The 21,353-nt window shown below is 39.9% G+C and overlaps 1 protein-coding gene across 1 annotated transcript in view; it reads left to right on the top strand.

The window, feature by feature from the left end:
* Positions 1–21,353, top strand: part of CD247 (CD247 molecule) — a 46,391-nt gene that overhangs the window by 19,088 nt on the left and 5,950 nt on the right. Inside the window, exons 2-3 of the mRNA XM_032220141.1 lie at positions 17,114–17,217; positions 18,401–18,457. Coding sequence (XP_032076032.1) covers positions 17,114–17,217; positions 18,401–18,457 — 161 coding nt within the window. The remainder of the gene's footprint in view (positions 1–17,113; positions 17,218–18,400; positions 18,458–21,353) is intronic.

Raw genomic sequence — 21,353 nt, forward strand, 5'->3', positions numbered from 1 at the left:
AATAGCACCTACAAGTAGTCCTCAACTTACAACCACAGTTGAGTTCAGAAATTACTAACTTCATTATTAACTGAAATAGTGAAGTGAATTTGGTCCAATTTTATGATCTTGCCAAAGCTGTTAAGTGAATCTGGCTTTCTCATTGACTGCTGGCCAATAAGTTGCAAAAGGTGGTCACATGATCCTTGGATACTGCGTTACCTCCAAGATGTAGGAGACCTTGGCAATATGATATAGTTTATTTTAATTGTAGTTTCTTGAAAAAAGTGTAATAGTTGAACTCATGCAGTAAGGCATAAGCAAGTTTTAGTGAGAGATCAAAGGCAGAATATTTATTTGTTTCTAAAGCTTTCTTTATTACTAATCCTAATTACTTTTTCCTTTGCTGAGAGTCTTGAATAAGATATGTAATCCAATAAATTTTGGGAATATATTTTAATAAATTAGTTAGGTTTAGGGCAGGGTCAGGTTAAAGTAAAAAATATTGATCATCTGATCATTTCAAGTTCTAAATTATATTTTGAATTGGTTCTTCTTTATAGAAATCAAGGCTTGGATTTATAACCACAATTACTGGATTCACATAATGGTTAAGCCAAACCACAACATATTATGGCTTGATGCAGTTTGTAAATATATCTGATGTGTATATATATCCCTATTCCTCTTGATAAGAGCGCTCTAGTTCACCATTCTGGCATTGATATATATCCCTATTTTCAATGAGATGCATTTTCTCTTTATCAAAAAAGAAAACAAATAAGCCTTTATATACTCTTTTTTTGAAAGGATAAAAAGGAGAATAACATGAAAAGAAAAAAGGAAATAAATGTTGTCTGGGGAATCAATTAAGCTGAAAAAGAAAGGCAGACAGAATACAATGAAAAGAGAAAAAATTGTAAAGAAGGGCCCATTAATAAATGTGAAGAGCAGCATGTAAGGGTCAATTTAAGGGGAATAATTACTGAAAGAATAGCATCATAAGGTTTCTCTGCATTGTTTCTTTCCTGCTTGCTATAATCCTGTAGGAACAAAAGTGTGAATGGAGATAGGTATCAGGCACAGCTTTAATTATGCCATTAAGGCAGTGATAGCTAATGTTTTGTCATAGAAAGACAGAAATGAAGTGCTGCTTTCCTGGGAACTGCTGCTAAAGTTCTGAAGAGCTTCCATACTTTACTGCCTGAAGGGACAAAAGAGCTTTCAATGATTGATGTCTGAAGTAACTGGAAAGTTCAGTTTCTCTAGATAAGTAGCTCAAGACAGCAATATTTCTGGTGCATATAAAGATACCAAATTAGAAGAATAGAATAGAATAACAGAGTTGGAAGGGACGTTGGAGGTCTTCTAGTCCAACCCTCTGCTAGGCAGGAAACCCTATACCAGTGATGGCGAACCTTTTTTGGCTCGAGTGCCATAAGGTGGGGAAGCGCAGGGGGGTTGTGCACGGGCCTGTGACACCCATAATGCAATGCCGACCCCCCAGTGCGCATGTGCACATGAGAGGTGCTCCCCCCATTTTTTTGCATGCTTTTTTGCCCTCCCTAGATTCCAGAGGCTTTATAGGAGCCTGGGGAGAGCGAAAACAGACTCCCTCGCCTCCCCGGAGTTTCTCCAGAGGCTTCGGGGACTTTCAAGAGACTTCCCTGAAGCCTCCAGAGGGCAAAAAACGACCCTACGAGCAAACCAGAAGTGAGTTCCCAAACTTCCGGTTTGTCCATTTTTAGTCCTCCAGAGGCTTCAGGGAAGCCTCCTGAAGGTTCCTGAAGCCTCCAGAGGGCTTAAACTGACCCTACGAGCAAACTGGAAGTCCATTCCCAAACTTCCGGTTTGCCCAGAGGGCCATTTTTTTGCGCTCCAGAGGCTTCAGGAAGCTCCTATGAAACCTCTGGAGCCTGGGGAGAGCGAAAAATAGCTTTAAAAAAGGCTGAACTCAGCCGGCCAGCACGTGCATGTGCGCTGGCCGGCTGACAGGGCAACACCTCACGTGCCCTGACAAATGGCTCCGTGTGCCACTTGTGGCATCCATGCCATAGGTTCGCCATCCCGGGCCTATACCATTTCAGATAAATGGCTGTCCAATCTCTTCTTAAAAACTTCCAGTGTCACAGCTTATGGAGGCAAACTGTTCCAATGATTAATTGTTCTGTCAGGAAAATGGTATGATTATATGTATTTGTACATACATGTGTATTAGGGAGAGGGAGAAAAATGAATTATTTGTTCAATATTTACTGGAATCTGAAGAATGAGGCAATTTCCTCCAATTATCAATATGTCATCAAGGCTAGTAGTCCTCTAGGGTAAGTTAGGTGGTATACTTTAGCCCTTAAAGTCCTAGTACCAAAATGAACATAAATGGAAGATACAAATAATAAAATGAAACTTTGGGAAAGGTAGTTTTATAGTAATAATGTAGCTAAAAGGTTCTTCACATCTCCTCTGGACTCTGTCAGCACTTCCCCAAGGGATCTTCGCCTCACAATCTGGAAATCCTAGGGTGTCGGGCCATAATGGCGAACCTATGGCATGCGTGCCAGAGGTGGCATGCAGAGCCCTCTCTGTGGGCATACGCACAGGCCAGCTGCTCTCTTCCAGGTTCTGGCATGTGCATGCACGCCGGCCAGCTGATCTTTGAATACATGCGTGTGCCAAAACCCAGAAGAGAGCAACTGTCCGGTGTGCATGCATGCTGGACCAACTGTCTGGCATGCATCTGTGCGATGAAACCTGGAAGAGCAGCTGGCTGCCACACAGTCTGCTCATCTTCATAGGTAAGTATAATTTCCAAGTGTCACAGCCCCTTGAGGCAGGGCTGTGGCAACTGAGTGGACAGCTGTATTGATTCTGGCATTGTTGTAGAATGTATTCCCATAGAAGTTAGTAACTTGGTGATTTTGGTGTCCTTTCAATTCTTTATTTTTGATTTTCTTTGTCATGGGACTTTCCTCAGAGTTGTACTGAGTAAACATTTATCCCACCTTAACAAAGGCAGAGCAGGAAATGTTTCAGAGATATGACCTTCTCAAAAATATCAACAGTCAAATCTTTACTGTACTTTGCAGATAAAATCGGATGGATCAGTGATTTGGCAATATATAGTAATACGTATCTGTTCAGTGATAAGTACAATATAACAGTTAAATGGAGTCTACTCCTAAATAAGTGGGTAGAATTTTGGTCTCACTGTCTCTGTTGTTCTGTTTTTACCATCTTGCGTTTGTTTCTGATCTTTTCCCTATTTGAAAAAAATTCTACTAAGGCTATGCCTTCTAGAAGTCTGTATCACTTTACTTTTTCAATACAGCACGCCTTAATGGTTAATTCAGCTTCTTTCCTACCGAGCAGCACTTCAATAAATTTAGGTGCAAAAATCACAGTGGGCAGAACTTAAGGTTGCACCCTGTTGAGGAAGTGGCTTTCATACTAGTAAAATCCATCAGCCAAAGGGTGGTGGGGAGACAACCTAGTGAAGATCTTGTATGAGGAAATCAGGAGAGCCTTCTCTGTGGCTGCTCTGACCCTCTGGAACGAACTCCCCGTGGAGATTCGAACCCTCACCACCCTCCAGGCCTTCCACAAAGCCCTTAAAACCTGGCTGTTCCGACAGGCCTGGGGCTAAAGAACTGTTGCCCCCGTCTCGAATGGTATGACTGTTGTGTGTTTTAAATAATGCATTGTTTTGTGTTGTTTTAATTTTTTGTTTGTATCCCCCTTCCCTGGTTTGAGTTGTGAGCCGCCCTGAGTCCCCTTCGGGGGAAAAGGGCAGCATATAAATAAAATAAACATTCAACATAAACATTCAACATTTAGGATGTCTTCAGCATAGTGCTCTCACATAAGATCAATTCAACATTGGTGTGACGTAGCTCTACTTTGTTCTATAGGTTTCATGTGTCTTCCTGCTGTGGTTGAGGGGGTGGGGTTGGTTTTTGCATCAGGAAAAGAAGTAAAGCATTGGCTTTTGCTTGCTGTTTCAACTCTAGATACTTATAAATATATATGAGATGATGGTTTTTATCAACAGAATGATCAATTCTTGTAAGTCTTGGTCTTTTGTTTTCATTGGTGAAGTTTTACACAATATATCTCCATGTCTGTAAGAAGTAATGCCACTGTGGATTAATGGAAATGTAAAAACAAGTAAATTGTACAGTAGGTGACCTCATACAGTAGACATGACTCTTCGTTGTTTTCTTGGCAACAGTAGGAAATTCTAGGATGCAGTTTCTATTTCCCAGCATTGTTTGGTATTTCCAAGAGACATCCCACCCAAGTACTAATAAGGGCCAATTTACTGATCTTCTTGACCTTCAGCTAGGTCTATCACCTCTCATAGAAACACAGTGGGTTTAATAGGCCATAGTCTGGCATAATTACCTCAGTGGGGGTACGTATACAAAGAAGACCTGAACGTTCATATAGTTTACTGGTGGAATGTTGTCAGTACAATTTTTTAAAATCAAAGCAAACTCTGAACACGGACGAGGAACACAGGTTTGCCTCCAAACAAGAACTATTGATTGAGGTTCATGAGTGGGAATGCCACTTTCACATTTCCTTGAATGGAAATAAACCTCAGTGAGATTACGGGTTAATTGTTAGTTTGGCCATCTGTATATTAGTTCCATGTCCATCTTAGTTGTTAGCTAAGGTGATCTGAAGGTGATATGTGATTGGTTTTTAGCAGTGGTGAATTTTTCCTTGAAAAGGATTTATCTCCCCCCCCCTCACTATTTTTTGGTTCATCCCTTCCTCAATAAACTGTTATAAGGTCCAACAGTACTGGGGATTTTTGCCAGACTCCAATCTTCCATTTTGGGGGAAGGTTGTGGAGAAGATGGCCATGCAGCAGCTTCAAAGTACTCTAGAACCATTTCAGTTACGATTCAGACCTGAATGGATTGAAATAGCATCGATCGTGCTTGTGGTGCGAGCAGGATGGGAGTGGTACATCCATTCTCTTCTTGACTGTCAGAAGCTATAGACAGTTTTTGATACCATTGTTCATGGTATCCTGAATTGATTTCAGGGGCTGGGAGTGGATTTTATTGTATTGTGCTATTTTTCTTTCTTTGAGCATAATCCAGTCAGTGTTGATTACAGGAAGAAATCCAGTTCCTGCTTTGTGAAGTTTCATAGGGACCAGCAGTTGTCCTGCTCCTGTTTAGATCTATATCAAGGCATTGTAAACATCAGTATACTAATTAAATATGTCTTGTGTCTGAAAATATTTGTATTTATTAAACATCTTTATTAAAAGAAAACAAGTGAGTAGAAGAGCTAACATCCCATCTTTGATTGTTTGGAAGAGGAAGTTCAATCTGGATTTACTTCTTCACTCTCTGCTAAAAATCTTGTAGTGGAGAAAATGAAATGGAGATTGCATCCTTTCTCCTTTGTTAAGACTTATCTGGGGTCTGAGACTAAAATTAAGAAGAACACCAAACTAATGACAACAGGCATAATAACCAGCCTTACAACTGACGATAAAATTATTGAAGTAGTAGACAATCTCTATCTTTTAGAATCAACTATTAACAATAAAGAAACAAGCAGTCAAGAAAAGGGCTTCAGACTAGCAATGTAAAGCAGTAATGAAGAACTTGGAAAAGATGTTCAGATACTGTAATGCGTAGGTATAGCCCACAAAGATCAGAATAATACAAGCAATGATGTTTCCTGTAATACACTATAGTTTTCTTGCTTGTTTGCTTACTATGAACATAACTATTGTGGGTTATATATATTTTATTTAGAAAAAAAAATGCACCGCTTACATTCTTAATGGCTATGGATGGCTTAGAAGTTGTGTGAATATATCCAAATATGGCTAATTCAAAAAATCCATAGTTAAGCAAATTATGGCTTAATACACAATACAACAGAGTCTATTAAAATGTTGCAATCCAGCTCAATCAAAATTGACTCCAATTTTGCCATTAGTTTGCTTATTGTTTTTTAATTGTTTAATTCTTACATTGCCTTTTGTTAAAGTTATTTGATTTTATTACGAACTGTTCTAGTTTATAACAACAGCTATATTTACAGTTTTGCAGATTACGTTGCAACCTTCTGGATGCATGACAATTCAGTAAGATTTAAAATAAACACGTACAAATATGACAAATTCACCATAATTGCGGTTATAATGAGGCTTCTGGTCTCTGGAATACTACTTTGTGATACTCTAATGATAAGTAGGTGCTCATACCTGTGTCATCATTTGAAATTTCACCAGGTACCATATTCTTTCCTGACAGTTAGAACAAGTAATCAGTGGAACAACTTCCCTTGTGGAAATTGTGGGTGCTCTAATACTTAAGAAGAAATGGGCAACCATTTGTCTAAAATGATATAGGTTTCTGCCTTGAGCAGGGAGTTGAACTAGAAGACCTCCAAGGTCCCCTCCAACTCTGTCATTCTGTTATTTTATTAGGAAGAAATTAAATGTCTGTTTCATAATATTTTTGAAAATGTTTCAAGATATCTTAATACCTTAAGAAGCTAAGGATAGAACAGAACAGAATAGGAATAACAGAGATGAAAGGGACCTTGGAGGTCTTCTAGTCCAACCCTCCTGCTTAGGCAAGAAACCCTATGCCATTTCAGACAAATGGTTGTACAATCTCTTCTTTAAAGCTTTTAATGTCACAACTTCTGGAGCCAAGTTGTTCCACTGGCTAATTGTTTTGTCAGAAAATTTCTTCTTAATTCTAGGTTGCTTTTCTCCTTGATTAGTTTCCATACATTGCTTCTTGTCTTTCCCTCTGATGCTTTGGAGAATAGCTTGACTCCCTCTTCTTTGTGGCAACCCCTGAGATATCAGAACAATGCTATCATGTCACCCCAGTCCTTATTTTCATTAAACTAGACATACCCAAAATTCCAGCAACTGTTCTATATATGTTTTAACCTCCAGTCCCTTAATCATCTTTGTTGCTCTTCTCTGTACTCTTTCTAGAGTCTCAACATCTTTTTTACATTGTGGTGACCAAAACTGGATGCAGTATTCCAAGTGTGTCATTACCAAGGCATTATAAAGTGGTATTAACATTAACACTTGATTTTGATTCTATCCCTCTGTTAATCAGCTTTTTTGGCAGTTGTAACACATTGTTGGCTCATATTTAAGTCATTGTTCGCTAGGACTCTAAAATCTGTCTCACAGTTACTACCACTGAGCGAGGTACCACCTATACTGTACCTGTGCTATGGTTGCTATGGCTTATGAATCGATTCAACATTCCCTTTCCTTAACTGATCAGACTTTTCCTAGTGAGTGGCTTGTATTTCACATGGAATGGATTACAGCTTCCACCACTTAGAGTCAGGGGCTACATTGGGATTATTAGTCAATGTATTTGAAAAATACATTGGAAGACAAAACTGGAAGACAATGGGAAGAAATTTTTACTGCAGCTCTTCAGTTGAATATGTGAAACAGGAAAGATAACAAATGATTGGCTAAAGTAAAGTTTTGTGACACCCCAATGCAAAGAAGGATACTGAATACAGAACAATAAGCTTAATAAATCATGCTCTGAAAATATTCCTGAGAATAATTCACACAAGAATATACAAAAAAATTGAGGAACGTTTATGTAACACACAATTTGATTTCAAAAACAATCTTGGTACACATGATGCCCTATTCAGCATTCAAGTTCTTGCCCAGTTGTAGAAATGTCAATCACAGTGTTTACATGTGATTCATTCATTTTGAAACAGCAGTTGAAAAATGAAACACAACAAATTATTAGAAATCCTGAAACAAGTGGGACTAGATGACAAAGATATACGAATCATAAAGAATTTATATTAGCATCAGGTAGCAAATGTGAGACTAGGCTGAAAATACTCAGATGATGCTGAAATATGAAGAGGGGTGAAACGGGGCTGTATTTTTCTGTAGAATCGAGGGAGGGGTTACACAAGAGTATAGTCAAAGCCTGATTGGTCCATAGACTGAGAGAATTTTCTTTAATATTCCACCATTGCCCATTGGCTCCCAGTTTCGTCTCAGTCTTTTGGTTCAAGCACTGCTTTGGCTCCTAGGTAGGAAATATTTCATAATTCCTTTAAAAATTTAAGAAATTAATTTGAATAATTGACTATACCCATGTGTAACCACTCCCTCTATTCTACAGATGAGTCAGGTTCAGGTAAGGATAAGGTGACCAGACGTCCCGCTTTTGGTGGGACAGTCACAATTTTTAATAATTTGTCCCGTGTCCCGTGGCGTATTCAAAAAGTCCCAATTTTCCAAAAGAAAGAAAATCAATTTTAAAAAGGACGCCGTTAAAAACAAAGTTTTTATTTCTCTGAAGTGTTGTTCTCGACGTGACCCGTCAAAACCGCTAAAGCATGCCCGATTAAAGCGCGTACCTGACGTCATCAGCAGCGCGACAAATAAAATTAAAAATAAATTAAATTAAAATTAAAATAAAATTAAAGCAAGCCGATTCACATAAAGGTAAGGGTTAGGTTTAGGGTTAGGTTAAGGGTTAGGGTTAGGTTTAGGGTTACATTAAGCGTTAGGGTTAGGTTTAGGGTTAGGTTAAGGGTTAGCGTTAGGTTTAGGGTTAGGTTAAGGGTTAGGTTTAGGGTTAGGTTTAGGGTTAGGTTAAGGGTTAGGCTTAGGGTTAGGTTTAGGGTTAGGTTTGGGGGGGTTAGGTTTAGATTTACGCGTTAATTTTAAGTTTACCGCTCACAGTGTGCTGTTTTCGTCGCGCTGTGATGACGTCACATACGCGCTTTCGTCGAGCGCGCTTTATTCTACCGCGGTTTTGTGGTGGAACCGTTCTCGATGTGGCCTTTAGATGGCAATGGTTTCCCTCCCTCCCCTCCTGTGCGTGCGCGTGCCGACGCATGCCGTTTTTCTGCAGGGAGAGCGATGGTAAGGAGGAGGGTCGGTCCCGGGCCAAGCGGCTCAGCCGTTGGAAGTTTTTTTTTTTTACCTGCTTCTTTCAGGTGCCGCTCTCCCTGCAGCCATGCCGTGCAAGCCGCTGTCAACCTGGTCTGGGTGAGCCAAGAGGAGGCAGGCGGGGATCTGGTTGGGAGAGGCTGGCGATGGGGGTGGCTTTTGAAAGGGTTGGGAGGCGTGGGGGAAGGCAATCGGGGGAAGGCTGCTTTGCAACCGCCAGCAAAGTCCCATCCCCCCGCTCTTGCCTTTCCTTCTGCTTGCTCCATCCCCGCAGAGGCTGAGCCAGCCTCTTATTTGGACCTCCTGCATCCCCCCCCCAAACGGAGCACCCCATTTCAAGCAACGAGGGGCACCAAGCAGGGCAGGGTTGCAAACACCCCCCTCCCCCCAAGGCTGTAGGTGAAAGCTGCTCTTCAGCATCCCATCCCTGCCCTGCCTTTCTGGAACCATCTCTGTGGAGGTCCTTTTTGGCTTTAACGCGAAACCTTGACTCTGCCCCTGAATCAGGAAAGCTGGAGAAGCGGGCACAGATTGATGGCTTTTTAAATCAACTTTTTGGAAGGAGGATGGGAGGACGGATGGGGCGAGTACTAAAGGCATCCCGGCTGAAATCACTTTAAAAAAAAGCCATTTTAAAAAAATCCCACTTTTAAGGCGGTGAGCAGATCTAATACTCCTTCCAACTCCCCATAACAGAGAAAGGGAGGTGGGGAAGAAAGTTAGGGAAGGAAGGAAAGAAGGAAGGAAAGGAAAGAAAGAGGGAAGGAAAGAAGGAAGGAAGGAAAAGAAGGAAGGAAAGAAGGGGGGAAAAAGTGACTGGCCTCATTTCATCCAAGCAGGTTTTCATGCCTAAAATGGGACTAGAAATTCCTGATTTCTTGTCTGGTGCCTGAACCACTACTAGGCAAACTGGCTCTCTTATCCATATTTGATCTACTGTGACCAAATATCTTCCAAATCGTGCCAGGAAAGAGCTCAGCACAGCTGCATTGAGCAACAGGAATTATTTTTACGGCTGTGTAGTTTCTCCTTTTGCAAAACTAGCAGATTAAACAGCAAACTCGCCACAAGATTGCAAGTAACTTCTAAAGCTTCTCCTCAAATAGCAGTTATCTGAAACTACCCAGTGAGCAGAGTTGGGTGTTGATATTATTGTATCTCTGTCTAAAGCCATGAATTTGTTATAGAAGGTCATAGACAAATAGCTGTCCTTTGGGGTCATTACAGGTGTCTGGAATAGAAGAACATGGGTGTTTTCTGATACGGAAGCATTTTGTATAAAATAGAGTGCAACATTGGCTAATAAACAATAGCTCCAAACTTAGTTTTAAATTCGTACATTTAAATTCATTGCTATTTTCACATACTATGTGAACAAGACAGTTTTTATATTCCAAAACTTCAGGATACAGTGTTAAGCTTATTGCATTGGGAGATTTTGTACAACATTTGCTTAAAATATTTAAGAAAAAAATGGTTGGATATTTTGTTGTTTAGGATGCAAGGCAAGCACACTTCAATTTTAAGGGACTGGGATTATTTCCATATACTGTACAGCTAGACCTCGATTTACAACCACAATTGACCCTAAAATTTTCATTGCAAAGCAAGACGGTTCCTCATTTCATGACCTTTCTCTCCACAGTTGTTAAGTGAATCACTGCAATTGTTAAGTGAACCACGCAGTCATTAAGCAAGTTTGGCTTTTTCAGGTCACTTTGCTTGTTGGAAACCAGCTGGGAAAGTGACAAATGGTGATCGCATAATCCTGGATACTGCAACTATCATGAACACATGCCAGGTGCCAAGCAAATTTTGACCATGTGGTCATGAGGATGGTGCAGTGGTCATAAAGGAGAAAAACAGTTACAAGTCAGAAGAGCAACAAAGATGATTAGGGGACTGGAGACCAAAACATATGAGGAACTGTTTCTGGAACTAGGTATGTCTAGTTTAATGAAAAGAAGGACTAGGAGAGACATGATAGCAGTGTTCCAATACCTCAGGAGTTGCCACAAAGAAGAGGGAGTCAAACTATTCTCCAAGGTGCGTGAGGGTAGAACAAGAAGCAATAGGTGGAAACTAATCAAGGAGAGAAGTTGTGAATGTTCCAACACTGGAAGTTTTAAAAAAGATGTTGGATAACCATTTGTCTGAAATGGTGTAGGGTTTGTTTCCTAAGCAGCGGGTTGGACTAGAAGATCTCCAAGGTGCCTTCCAACTCTGTTATTCTATTCTAACATATACTGTTTTAAAGAAGCACAGAGGGAACAATCCTCCAGGCTTTAGTGACCATCACTAAGTGTTGTAGCTTATGATTCTTGATGAATGTATTCAATTTAATTTTTTTTATGTACACTGCATAGTACAGAGCATATTCACCAAAGACAAATTCCTTGTGTGTTTAGGAGTTTAGCTTCTCTCTCTTAAAAATGTAAGCTAGCATAAGGCATTATAATGCAAGCTAGCTTTAGCTTTCAAACAGTTCATTTAGTGACCAAAGTTGCAATGGCATTGAAAAAAGGGACTGATGACCATTTTTCACACTTAGTGACCATTTTCACACTTAGCGACCGTTGCATCATCCACATGGCCACGTGATCAAAATTTTGATGTTTGGCAACAGTTACAATTTATATTTGTAAATTGTAGTTATGTTGAAATAAAAAAAAACATTACAATACTATTTTTGCATTGTATGAAAATTTTTGTTGCTCCGTATAAATTTTTTAATCAACACCCCCCCGCCCCAGTCAAAGGTGTCCCTCTTTACCAATCTGAAAATCTGGTCACCTTAGGTAAGGACCAACGTTCTTTCTGTCTCCGCTGTTGCTTAATATCTACTCTGAATTAATTTCCAATGAAGCACTAGAAAACATCGATGCTGGTCTCAAAGTAAACGGTGTTCAGATCAACAATTATGCTGATGACACAGTTCTGCTTGCCAGTACGAATGAAGATCTTCAGTTTCTCATCAACAGAGTCACAGAAATACCTGAAAAATACAACTTGAAGCTTAACACCTCAAAAACAAAGATCATGGCAAACAACCCATTAATTTACCACCGATACCTTCGGAAGGAATACCACTAGAAAAAGTTGAAAGGATCATGTACCTTGGTTCTAATTTACATGAAAGCTGGGACATGATTACTGAAGTAAAAACAAGGATAGAGAAAGCTCGAACAGTATTCTTCAAAATGAAAAGGTCTTCTGCAGTCACAACATTAGCCTGTTTGAAAATCAGGCTTGTCAGATGCTATATCTTTTCTATCCTGCTCTCCGAAGTGAAGAGTTGGTCTTTGACAGAAAGCCACTTGAAGAGACTAGAAGCATTTGAAATGTAGATTTATAGGTGGCTGTTACATATAAACTGGGTTGACAAAATCAGAAATGAGGAGGTGATAAACCACTTGGGAAAACCAAGGGAAACAATCAAACTATAAAAAAGTGAAACAGAATATTTTGGACATGTGATACGACACCCATAAAAATACAGCATACTTCACTTGTATGTGTGAGGAAAGACTGAAGGCAAATGAAGTCTAGGCTTCACAATCTAAGAGACTAGTTTGGACAAAACTCAATAGCACTTTTTCATGCGGCTATTGAAAAAAATAGGATCACCCACATAATTTTCCAACGTCTGATGATGGATATGGCACAAGAATAGATTTCAAAAATACTGGCTAGGGAAACAGGTCACCTTTTCACAGCAAAAACCTAAGTGGGGTATCAAACTCTGCATTTGTTATGTTGTTGTCTGGAAAAAAGCTGGTGCTCAAATGCAGACAGCAATTCCACACAAAGTTTTCCATTAAACTGATGATATTCCCAGTTTGTAATGTGAGAAGCTGGGGGGTGGGGGGTACAAAGCCAGAATTTCTGTATAAGTGAGTGTTAAGGGCAGCAACCATCTTATTTTCTTCTCGTGCTTGAGTACAGTCAATAATCTGCATTTTCATCAATTTACAACTTCCAGAAGATTCTAGCAATTTAGCCTGAGACAGAAGGAGCAGAAGGTTTGCTGAACGTACCTACGGATCTTCTTTGAACTATTCTTACTCCTCAAATATGAAATAAATTATTCTATGTTTCTGCCTTTTAAATAAAGGTAAATCAAAAACCAGTTTCAAGAGTTTGAGATATGAGCCAAATTATTCGTTCATTATGTCTTTAGCATTAATTTGGGTCACCCTTCCCAAACCGTGCCCTCCAAAAGTGGATTTCAGTTCTTAGCAATAGTCATGGCTGTTGAAGAATTCTAGGAACTGAATTCCAGGCATGGGTTTGAATGAGTACTTTGTTGTTCTCTTTGTGGAGGGGAGAGGAGTAGTCTTTGCTAACTTGAGCATATGTGGAGTTTCTCAGTAATGTGTGACCATGTTAAGTCTGGAAGTGACATGCATTTGCAGAGAATCTAATTACCCTATTTCTCAGAGTATAAGATGCACCTTTTGTCCTCGAAAAAGAGGCTGAAAATCTGGGTGCGTCTTATACACTGAACACAGCATTTTTTGCCTCCTGAAACCCCACCCCCTTCACCAAAATGGCCGTGCATAGCTTTTAGGAGCCTTGTAGAGTGCTCCTGGGAGCTGGGGAGGGCAGAAATGAGCTAAAAATGGGCCAACTTTTTGCTCAATTTTGCCCGCCCAACCCCCAGGAGCACTCTATAAGCCTCCTAAAGGCTACGCATGCCTTTTTTTTTGACAAAAAATGGACCTGTTTTTGTGAAAAATGGGATGGTTTTTTGCTCATTTTTGGGGGGGCCAACCCCCAGGAGCACTCTACAAGTCTCCTAAAGGCTATTCATGTCCTTTTTGGGGAGAAAAAACGGGCCCATTTTTGCAAAAAAATGGCCATTTTTGGGAAGTGCAAAAACTTTTTTTTTAAAATTTGCCTCTTCAAAACCTTGGTGTGTCTTATACGCCAAAAATACAGTAAGAAAGGCTGCTCAACAAGCATTTAATTGGTTGCTACTGCACACCTTTGCAAACCTAGGTGACAGGTGTGTGGATAATCCTTCTTCCAGCTTTGCATGCTTGCTGGCTACTCAATCTTTGCTATGAAGATTTCAGTATATTGTAAGAGTATTTCTCTACTAGGAAGAGAGTGAACTTACCTTTCTTCACCATCTGTTTTCCTTTTTCCTGGAATTCAGATTGCATTAATATCATTACCGTTTCAAAACTTGCCCCCTTTCTCAGCCCAAGAACTACACACAATCTTGATACAGAAACTTAGCAAAGGAAACCTTGCAGGAAGGAGCCCCAGCTGTCAGTCTTGAAAAGATAGGTTTGAAAACATTTCTGAGTAACCACACTGCATACCACAATCAATTAAGGGAACTCTGTGCTGATGTCAAACTGAGCTCCATTTTAACTCTAGCATATAAAGTTTCCTTCAAGGTGATGTTTTATTCAATGTAATGACCCTCGTTAAAACAAAAGCGGCGTGGGCTTCATCCCAATGGAACAGTGAGTACTTTAATGCCAGATTCGTATTTAGCTAAGAGAATGGAAAGTGTCTATTAGTTGTTTAAATACAGATTTGAAGATAAATTTCCATTCAGATGTATGTTCTGAAAGTGAGTCTGTGGCATCCTTTTAAGCAAAATAATGCAGCATTGATTTTGTAGCATCCTATAGCCCCATTGAACCATCATTGTACCAAAAATAATAGCAGTGAGGAGAGGCTTTATATTACATCAACACAGCAGTATGATAATAGGTGGTACTATGAGGCAGTTTTGAGAATTGTGCCTAAATGAATCTGCCAATTCAGAAAACCACAAGGCAGGTGGCTGGCTCAGTAGAAATGGAACAGAGGAAATGGCTTTATCCTGATAAAAGCTTTTTTATCATCTACTTTAGCATTCTCTACAACAGGGATGTGTAATTTGCGCACTTATGAGACTGCATAAGGCACTGCTCTCATTCCTAAACCTTGGATACAGCCTCTAAAGCTCCTTTGAAACTTTCCATTTAATTATATTTTAACACGACAAAATGGAAAAACTATTAAACTTATATATAAATGATGGCATCAATTGCATGGTTTTTAATTTAAATTTCCATTCAAAAGATAAAATTGACTTTGTGCTTATCTTTGTGCACCTATCTTATTTTAGGAATAAGAACATGTCATATTACTGATAGAACCAATTGTGGCCCGTAGGTTGAAAAACACGGTAAAAAGTATACCATGATCTATACAGATTCCGGTGGACAATATATTTCAAAGCATTTTCTCAGTGACCAATAGTAATAGTGGGGGAAAAATCAAATGAGAAAAATGTTGGCTGATTAATATAATTGAAAGTATAATTTAGTGCTTTTATTGCTTATTTAATTGTGTAATGCCGAGGTAGATAACTAAAAATAAGGCTACACTTTCCAAAGAATATCAAGGGGATGGTTGGACATTGGAGAATTGAGTCCTATTTTTCTAAAAGACATGAATGAAAGATGGATTCTTATAACACTATAAGCAACTTGGAGTTTGTGACTGAGCATGCACAGTGATATTCCACCATTGTGCTTTGCAAATCATGGCTATATAGCTTAATATTTCATGTGGACAGAATCAACTGGAGTTTATCTATTTAATCATGCTTGCATGATCTTGCGAAGATAACCACTGATTCAGTGGTGGGTTCCTAACAGGTTTACTACTGGTTTGCTGAGAGAGGGCATTTTGCTCACATCCACAGAAAAACATGCCAGTGATGGGAGAAGAGACTGGAGAACCAATTAAGGGGTGTGGCAGGCCTGGGTCGCTGCTGGTTTCAGCGACACAGGCTGCCAAACCCTATTGGTTCGGCTGAACCAGTCCGAACCAGTAGGAACCCACCACTGCACTGACTATGTTAAGAATATCCAACATAGCTATTTTCTTTTGTGTGTTGAATAACTGTTGCTGTGGTACCAATAGATGAGAAAGTTGGTCTTTGGCATGCTTATTCTTCAATAAAGTTGATGTAAACATTTCTAAAAAATAATTACATTGGATCTGTTGAAGGCTTTGGAAGAATAATTTCATATGTTCTAACAAATAAGTATTTGTTGATAATACTTCAGCTGCTTTTAAGTATATGCATATTTATTTGGCATATTTAACCCATCTTTTTTTCCAGAAACCTCAAGATGGCATATGTGATCTCCTCTATTTTTATCTCTGTAATTACAGTCTTGTGAAGTAAGTTTGGCTGAGAATCTTGATTCAAGTCAACCAGTGACCTTTGTTAACAAGTAGAGGCATAAACCTGAGTCTTTTCAGTCCAAGTCAAATATTATAGTCATGCCATAAGATGAAGAGGAATACTGCAGCATAATGAAATATATTTAGATATTGGATGTTTATTTTAGAGATCTCTCAGCAACAAAATGGACAGTTTATGGATCTATTAATAATAAATAAATATGGAAATACTTCTAGACCAGGGAGCAAAACATAATCCTGAGTGAGCTTCTCTGAAAGCTGCTGGAGAACTGAAAATTTTAATGTCACAAAAAGAGGAAATGATTACATAGAGGATTAATATTTAATTAAAGTGTATTTATATGTAATAAACTTGAGTTTTTCTTTGTTAATGTACTGACTTTTAAGAGTTCAGCCTTTAACATTTCACTTAAAGACAAGTATAGCCCTTGGCTAAAATAATATTGCCTATTTCTGCTTTAAATAGTATTATTGAGTCATTAATAGGTGGCATCAATTGTGTTTGGAATAAAGAACATGGGCCAAATCCATGTTGGTGCCATTGGTTATAACCCATTGAAATCAGTAGGACAAATTAGTTGCAATGATCTATGGCCCATTAATTTTACTGGGATTTTAGTGTGATGTTTTTTCTGGGGAGCCTGGATATTCTAGAATCATTGAACCATTGTTATGTAAAATAATATCAATGAGGGACTTTATATAACTTCAACAACAAATTATTATTTTTATACGTAATAGCCAAGTCTGCAAAACATGCCTGGCAATATGTAACTTTCTGATTCCCCCATGAGTTGACAAAAATGGAACTTGCTTAAAAATCATCAAGCATTAGGCATGCTGATTGAGAAAGTAGGAATTGTAATCTTGAGCTCATTAGTTTATGGAAGGCTAAGCTCCTGGTTTGTTTTAAATTGTTTCTCTGTAGAACTGACTTATTGGTATTTTTTTGTTTAAAAATAACAGATGCTGATGTACTGGGATTAACAGATCCAAGGCTGTGCTACATTCTGGATGGGGTCCTTTTAGCATATGCTATCATCATCACAGCCCTTTTCATGAAAGAAAAGGTAAGATTTTTTTCAGAGAGATTTATTTATTTATTTATTTTTACATACACACAGCCAGACGAGAAGAACCTGAAGTAAGAAATATCCCTGTGACCATAATTCTTTTGATTGTATGTTTGAACATTGATGTAAACTTTAAAAGTGGAAATTGAGATTCCTCTGTGAAATCAACTTTCACCGCAACAGTTCTGCAATACTGCAATGTCCTCATACAACTAGTATAGAACAATTATCCTTCTGTATCTTAGCCCAGAGTTCAATACCCAGTCATTCATTATTAGTTTTTGCTCTCAGATTTTGCAGATTTACTTTTTTCAATCTTGTGCTTCCCAGCTATATTGCATTGCATCCTGCAGTGGTCACCGTGACTTGCAGTATTATGGAACTGAAGTTCCACATCAGTGAAGAGACATATTCAGTTGGAAAGACTACTAGGCATATATCGTTTGTAAACAGTTTTGAAAATATGGAAAATTGTTAAGTGTGTGTGCGCGCATATGTGTGTTCCAGCATAACTTTGGAATGCCTCGAGCAATTTCAACCAAACTTGGTACACAGATGACTTACTCTCTGGAAAAAAATACTGGGGGGGGGGGGGTAAGACACCCCTAACACCCCTTGGTGTGTGTGTGTGTGTGTGTTCTGTTAAGATATACCCTGTTGTGCCTTAAAATGGCATCTACTCTACTGCCGTAAAATGGATTCTACTGTACAGTGCAGTGGAGTTGCCATGGTAACAGCTTCACAGTACTCCACAAGGGGGCTCCCTCTGTAGTAGTAAGGGGGACATTGGTCTGGACATTTTCCCTCTATAAATAAATATCAGGGCAACGCTGGGTTATCAGCTAGTGAATAACTAAAAATAAGAGTTTGAACAACTGTTTTGTTGTTTTTGTTTTGTTGATCTTGCTACTTTTAACGAGCTTGTGTTTTATGGAGAGAACCAGAGTTAAGAAATCATGAAATAAAGTATAGCAGCCTACCATAACTTGGTGTCCTACCCACAGGGAATTCTGGGAAATGCAGTTCTAGTACATTTGGAGGAAGCTAATATATAGTGTTAGCTGAAGGCCCAATAATACACTGTCACTATTTCATAAATCACTAATGGCCTTTGGAATAGAAATGGGCAGTTTTGTGAGTAAAAGCTCATATATGACATGTTTGTGTATATTTTTTCCAGCTATGCAATCGCTCTACTGAATCCAAACCTTCTCAAAATGCAAATGACATATATAATGTAAGTAGTGAATTTTTTATGTCTCTTATATAATCTGACATCTGCAAATGAATTAAAGTGATTAGAAAATATACAAGAGAAAATAAAAAATTGAAATATCAGTCTGCCTGTAGAATCCAATCTGACATAGTCAGGGTGTCAAGTCAAAATGATTCCTTTTAGTATAGTATAGGGATTCCCTACTTCCTTCTTCTTCCAAAATTACTAAATGCCAAACTAAAAGGGGTGAGGAGCTTCTTGTATGCAACTATAGGAGAACTTCCAGGCCATAGTTATGTAGCTCATTTGTAATTAAGGTAATAGTTGTGGTTTACTTGATATACTATTCAGTAGGCTTTCTGAAGGACACAAGTTCTATCTCTCTAGATCAGGATGTATCATAACTTTTCCCCCTTTTGTTAAACCAGGGGGAGAGCCTGGCCAGCGTGTGATGCATCTGGGCCACAAGTTTGACACACCTGCTCTAGATGGATAGATAGACAGATAAAGAAAAAGAGAGAACTCTGCCAATGTTTTAGATTTCACTCACATCAATTGGGATTCATAGAATAGCCAATGGTAAGGAACATTTACAAACCAAAACATTTGGCAGGAAACACTTCCAATTAAGAGACACTTGCAATTATTGCTATATTTTCACTATATTCCTGAAAATCCCTGATGGGATTTTGAAATATTTAGTTATCAATTAGAAGAACTATCTAAGTCCTGTTGGAGAAAAAAAAAATCAACTCTGGCACCCATATAAGGATGCTGCTATGAAAACTCTGTATGTGGTGGTTTTGGTTTCCTTTTTAGTATCACACGGTTGCTTAAGATTCACAGAATATATTATAAGAAGTTTAAGGCAAAACTAAATAGTACTTTGTATGCTTACATTTTTTCCTCCTACCTGTCCTCAAAGGACACTGGGATAATTTTACGGCTGAATAATGAACATTGACTAGTTAAGGTGAGAATAGAAAAGCTTAATGGGTGAGCAGGGTTAGGGATGAAATCAGTTCATGAGAAGTTAGTCCTCGACTTACAACAGTTCTTTTAGTGACCATTCAAAGTTACAATGGTATAGAAAATAGTGACTTATGACTTTTTTTCACATATATGACCGATGCAGTATCCCCATTGTCCCGTGATCAAAATTCAGATGATTGACAATTGGTTCATATTTATGATGACTGCAATATCCTGAGGTCATGTGATCACCTTTTGGGACCTTCTGACAAGCAAAATTGCTTAACAACTGTGTTACTAACTTAACAAACAACTATGTTACTAACTTAACAAATGCAATGATTCGCTTAACAACTGTGGCAAGCAAAGTCATAAAATGGGGCAAACCCACTTAACAGATGTTTCACTTAGCAACATACATTTTGGGCTCAATTGTTATCATAACTTTAAGACCGCCTTTACAAATTTCCTTAATGTGTGAAAGATTTATCCTTGGATGGGAAAGAAGGGGTGCTACAGAGATGATCCCTTAACCACAGACCTGAGGTGACTGCAGCAGTTTTCCAAAATGTTTGAAACACTCCTATTTTTAGAAATGGACCACTCCGGTTGTGAATAGAATTTATAAAATTTGCTAATTTGATCAATAAATCAAACCCCCACCGTAGGGAGGAGGAACCGACCAGGTGGTTCCGCCCCAGGCGACTGATGGACCCCTTGAGGTTCCAGACGGAGCTTGGGGTTATTCCTGATACTCTCGCCCACAGTTCGGCGGAGACTCTGGCTGCTGCCTGGTACTCGGCGGCATCGGAGTCTCTTGACCGGATTGCGCCACTACGGCCCCTCCGGGTCAGCGGATCCCGGAGACCTCCTTGGTTCACCGAGGAGCTCCGGGAGAAGAAGCGCCGGAGGAGACGCCTAGAGCACTTGTGGAGGTCCGATAAGTCCGAGTCGAACCGAGCACTATTAACAACTTGCACCAAGGATTACATCAGGGCACTTAGGGCAGCAAAAAGATCTCATATTGCCACCTTGGTTGCGTCCGCTGAGTCCCGCCCAGCCGCCCTGTTTAGGATAACCCGTTCCCTCCTAAATAGGAGGGATACGGGGGAACCCTTGCAGGGTAGAGCTGAGGATTATGCCCAATTCTTAGCGGACAAAGTTGCTTGGTTTTGGTCGGACTTGGACTCCACCGCTGTAGATCCAGCCGGGACACAAGAGGATCACTTGGCAAACCATCTCTGGGTTGAGTTTCAGGATGTTGCCTCTGGGGATGTGGACAAGGCCACTCGAGCTGTGAGTGCCTCCACCTGTATTCTGGACCCGTGTCCCTCCTGGCTGGTTGCCAACAGCAGTGAGGTGACACGTGGCTGGATCCAGGCGGTCGTAACCGCCTCCCTTCAGGAGGGGCACTTCCCCGCCGCACTTAAAACGGCGGTGGTAAGACCCCTCCTGAAGAAACCATCCTTGGATCCAGCCATTTTAAATAACTATCGTCCTGTCTCCAACCTTCCCTTTGTTGGGAAGGTTGTTGAGAAGGTGGTGGCCTTCCAGCTTCAACGGGCCTTGGATGAAGCTAGCTACCTTGACCCCTTCCAGTCCGGCTTCAGACCCGGTTACAGCACAGAAACCGCTTTGGTCACATTGACCGATGATCTCTGGAGGGCCAGAGATGGAGGCCATGCATCCATCCTGGTTCTCCTTGACCTCTCAGCGGCTTTCGATACCATCGACCATGGTATCCTTCTGCGACGACTGCGGGAGGTGGGGGTGGGAGGCACTGTTTTGCAGTGGTTCTCCTCCTACCTCTCGGACAGGTCGCAGTCGGTGTTGGTGGGGGGGCAGAGATCGTCCCTGAGGCCCCTAAAATACGGGGTGCCGCAGGGTTCGGTCTTATCCCCCCTACTATTTAACATATACATGAAACCGCTGGGCGAGATCATTC

The sequence above is a fragment of the Thamnophis elegans genome, chromosome 6 (assembly GCF_009769535.1).
Source record: "Thamnophis elegans isolate rThaEle1 chromosome 6, rThaEle1.pri, whole genome shotgun sequence".
Taxonomy (NCBI): Eukaryota; Metazoa; Chordata; class Lepidosauria; order Squamata; family Colubridae; genus Thamnophis; species Thamnophis elegans.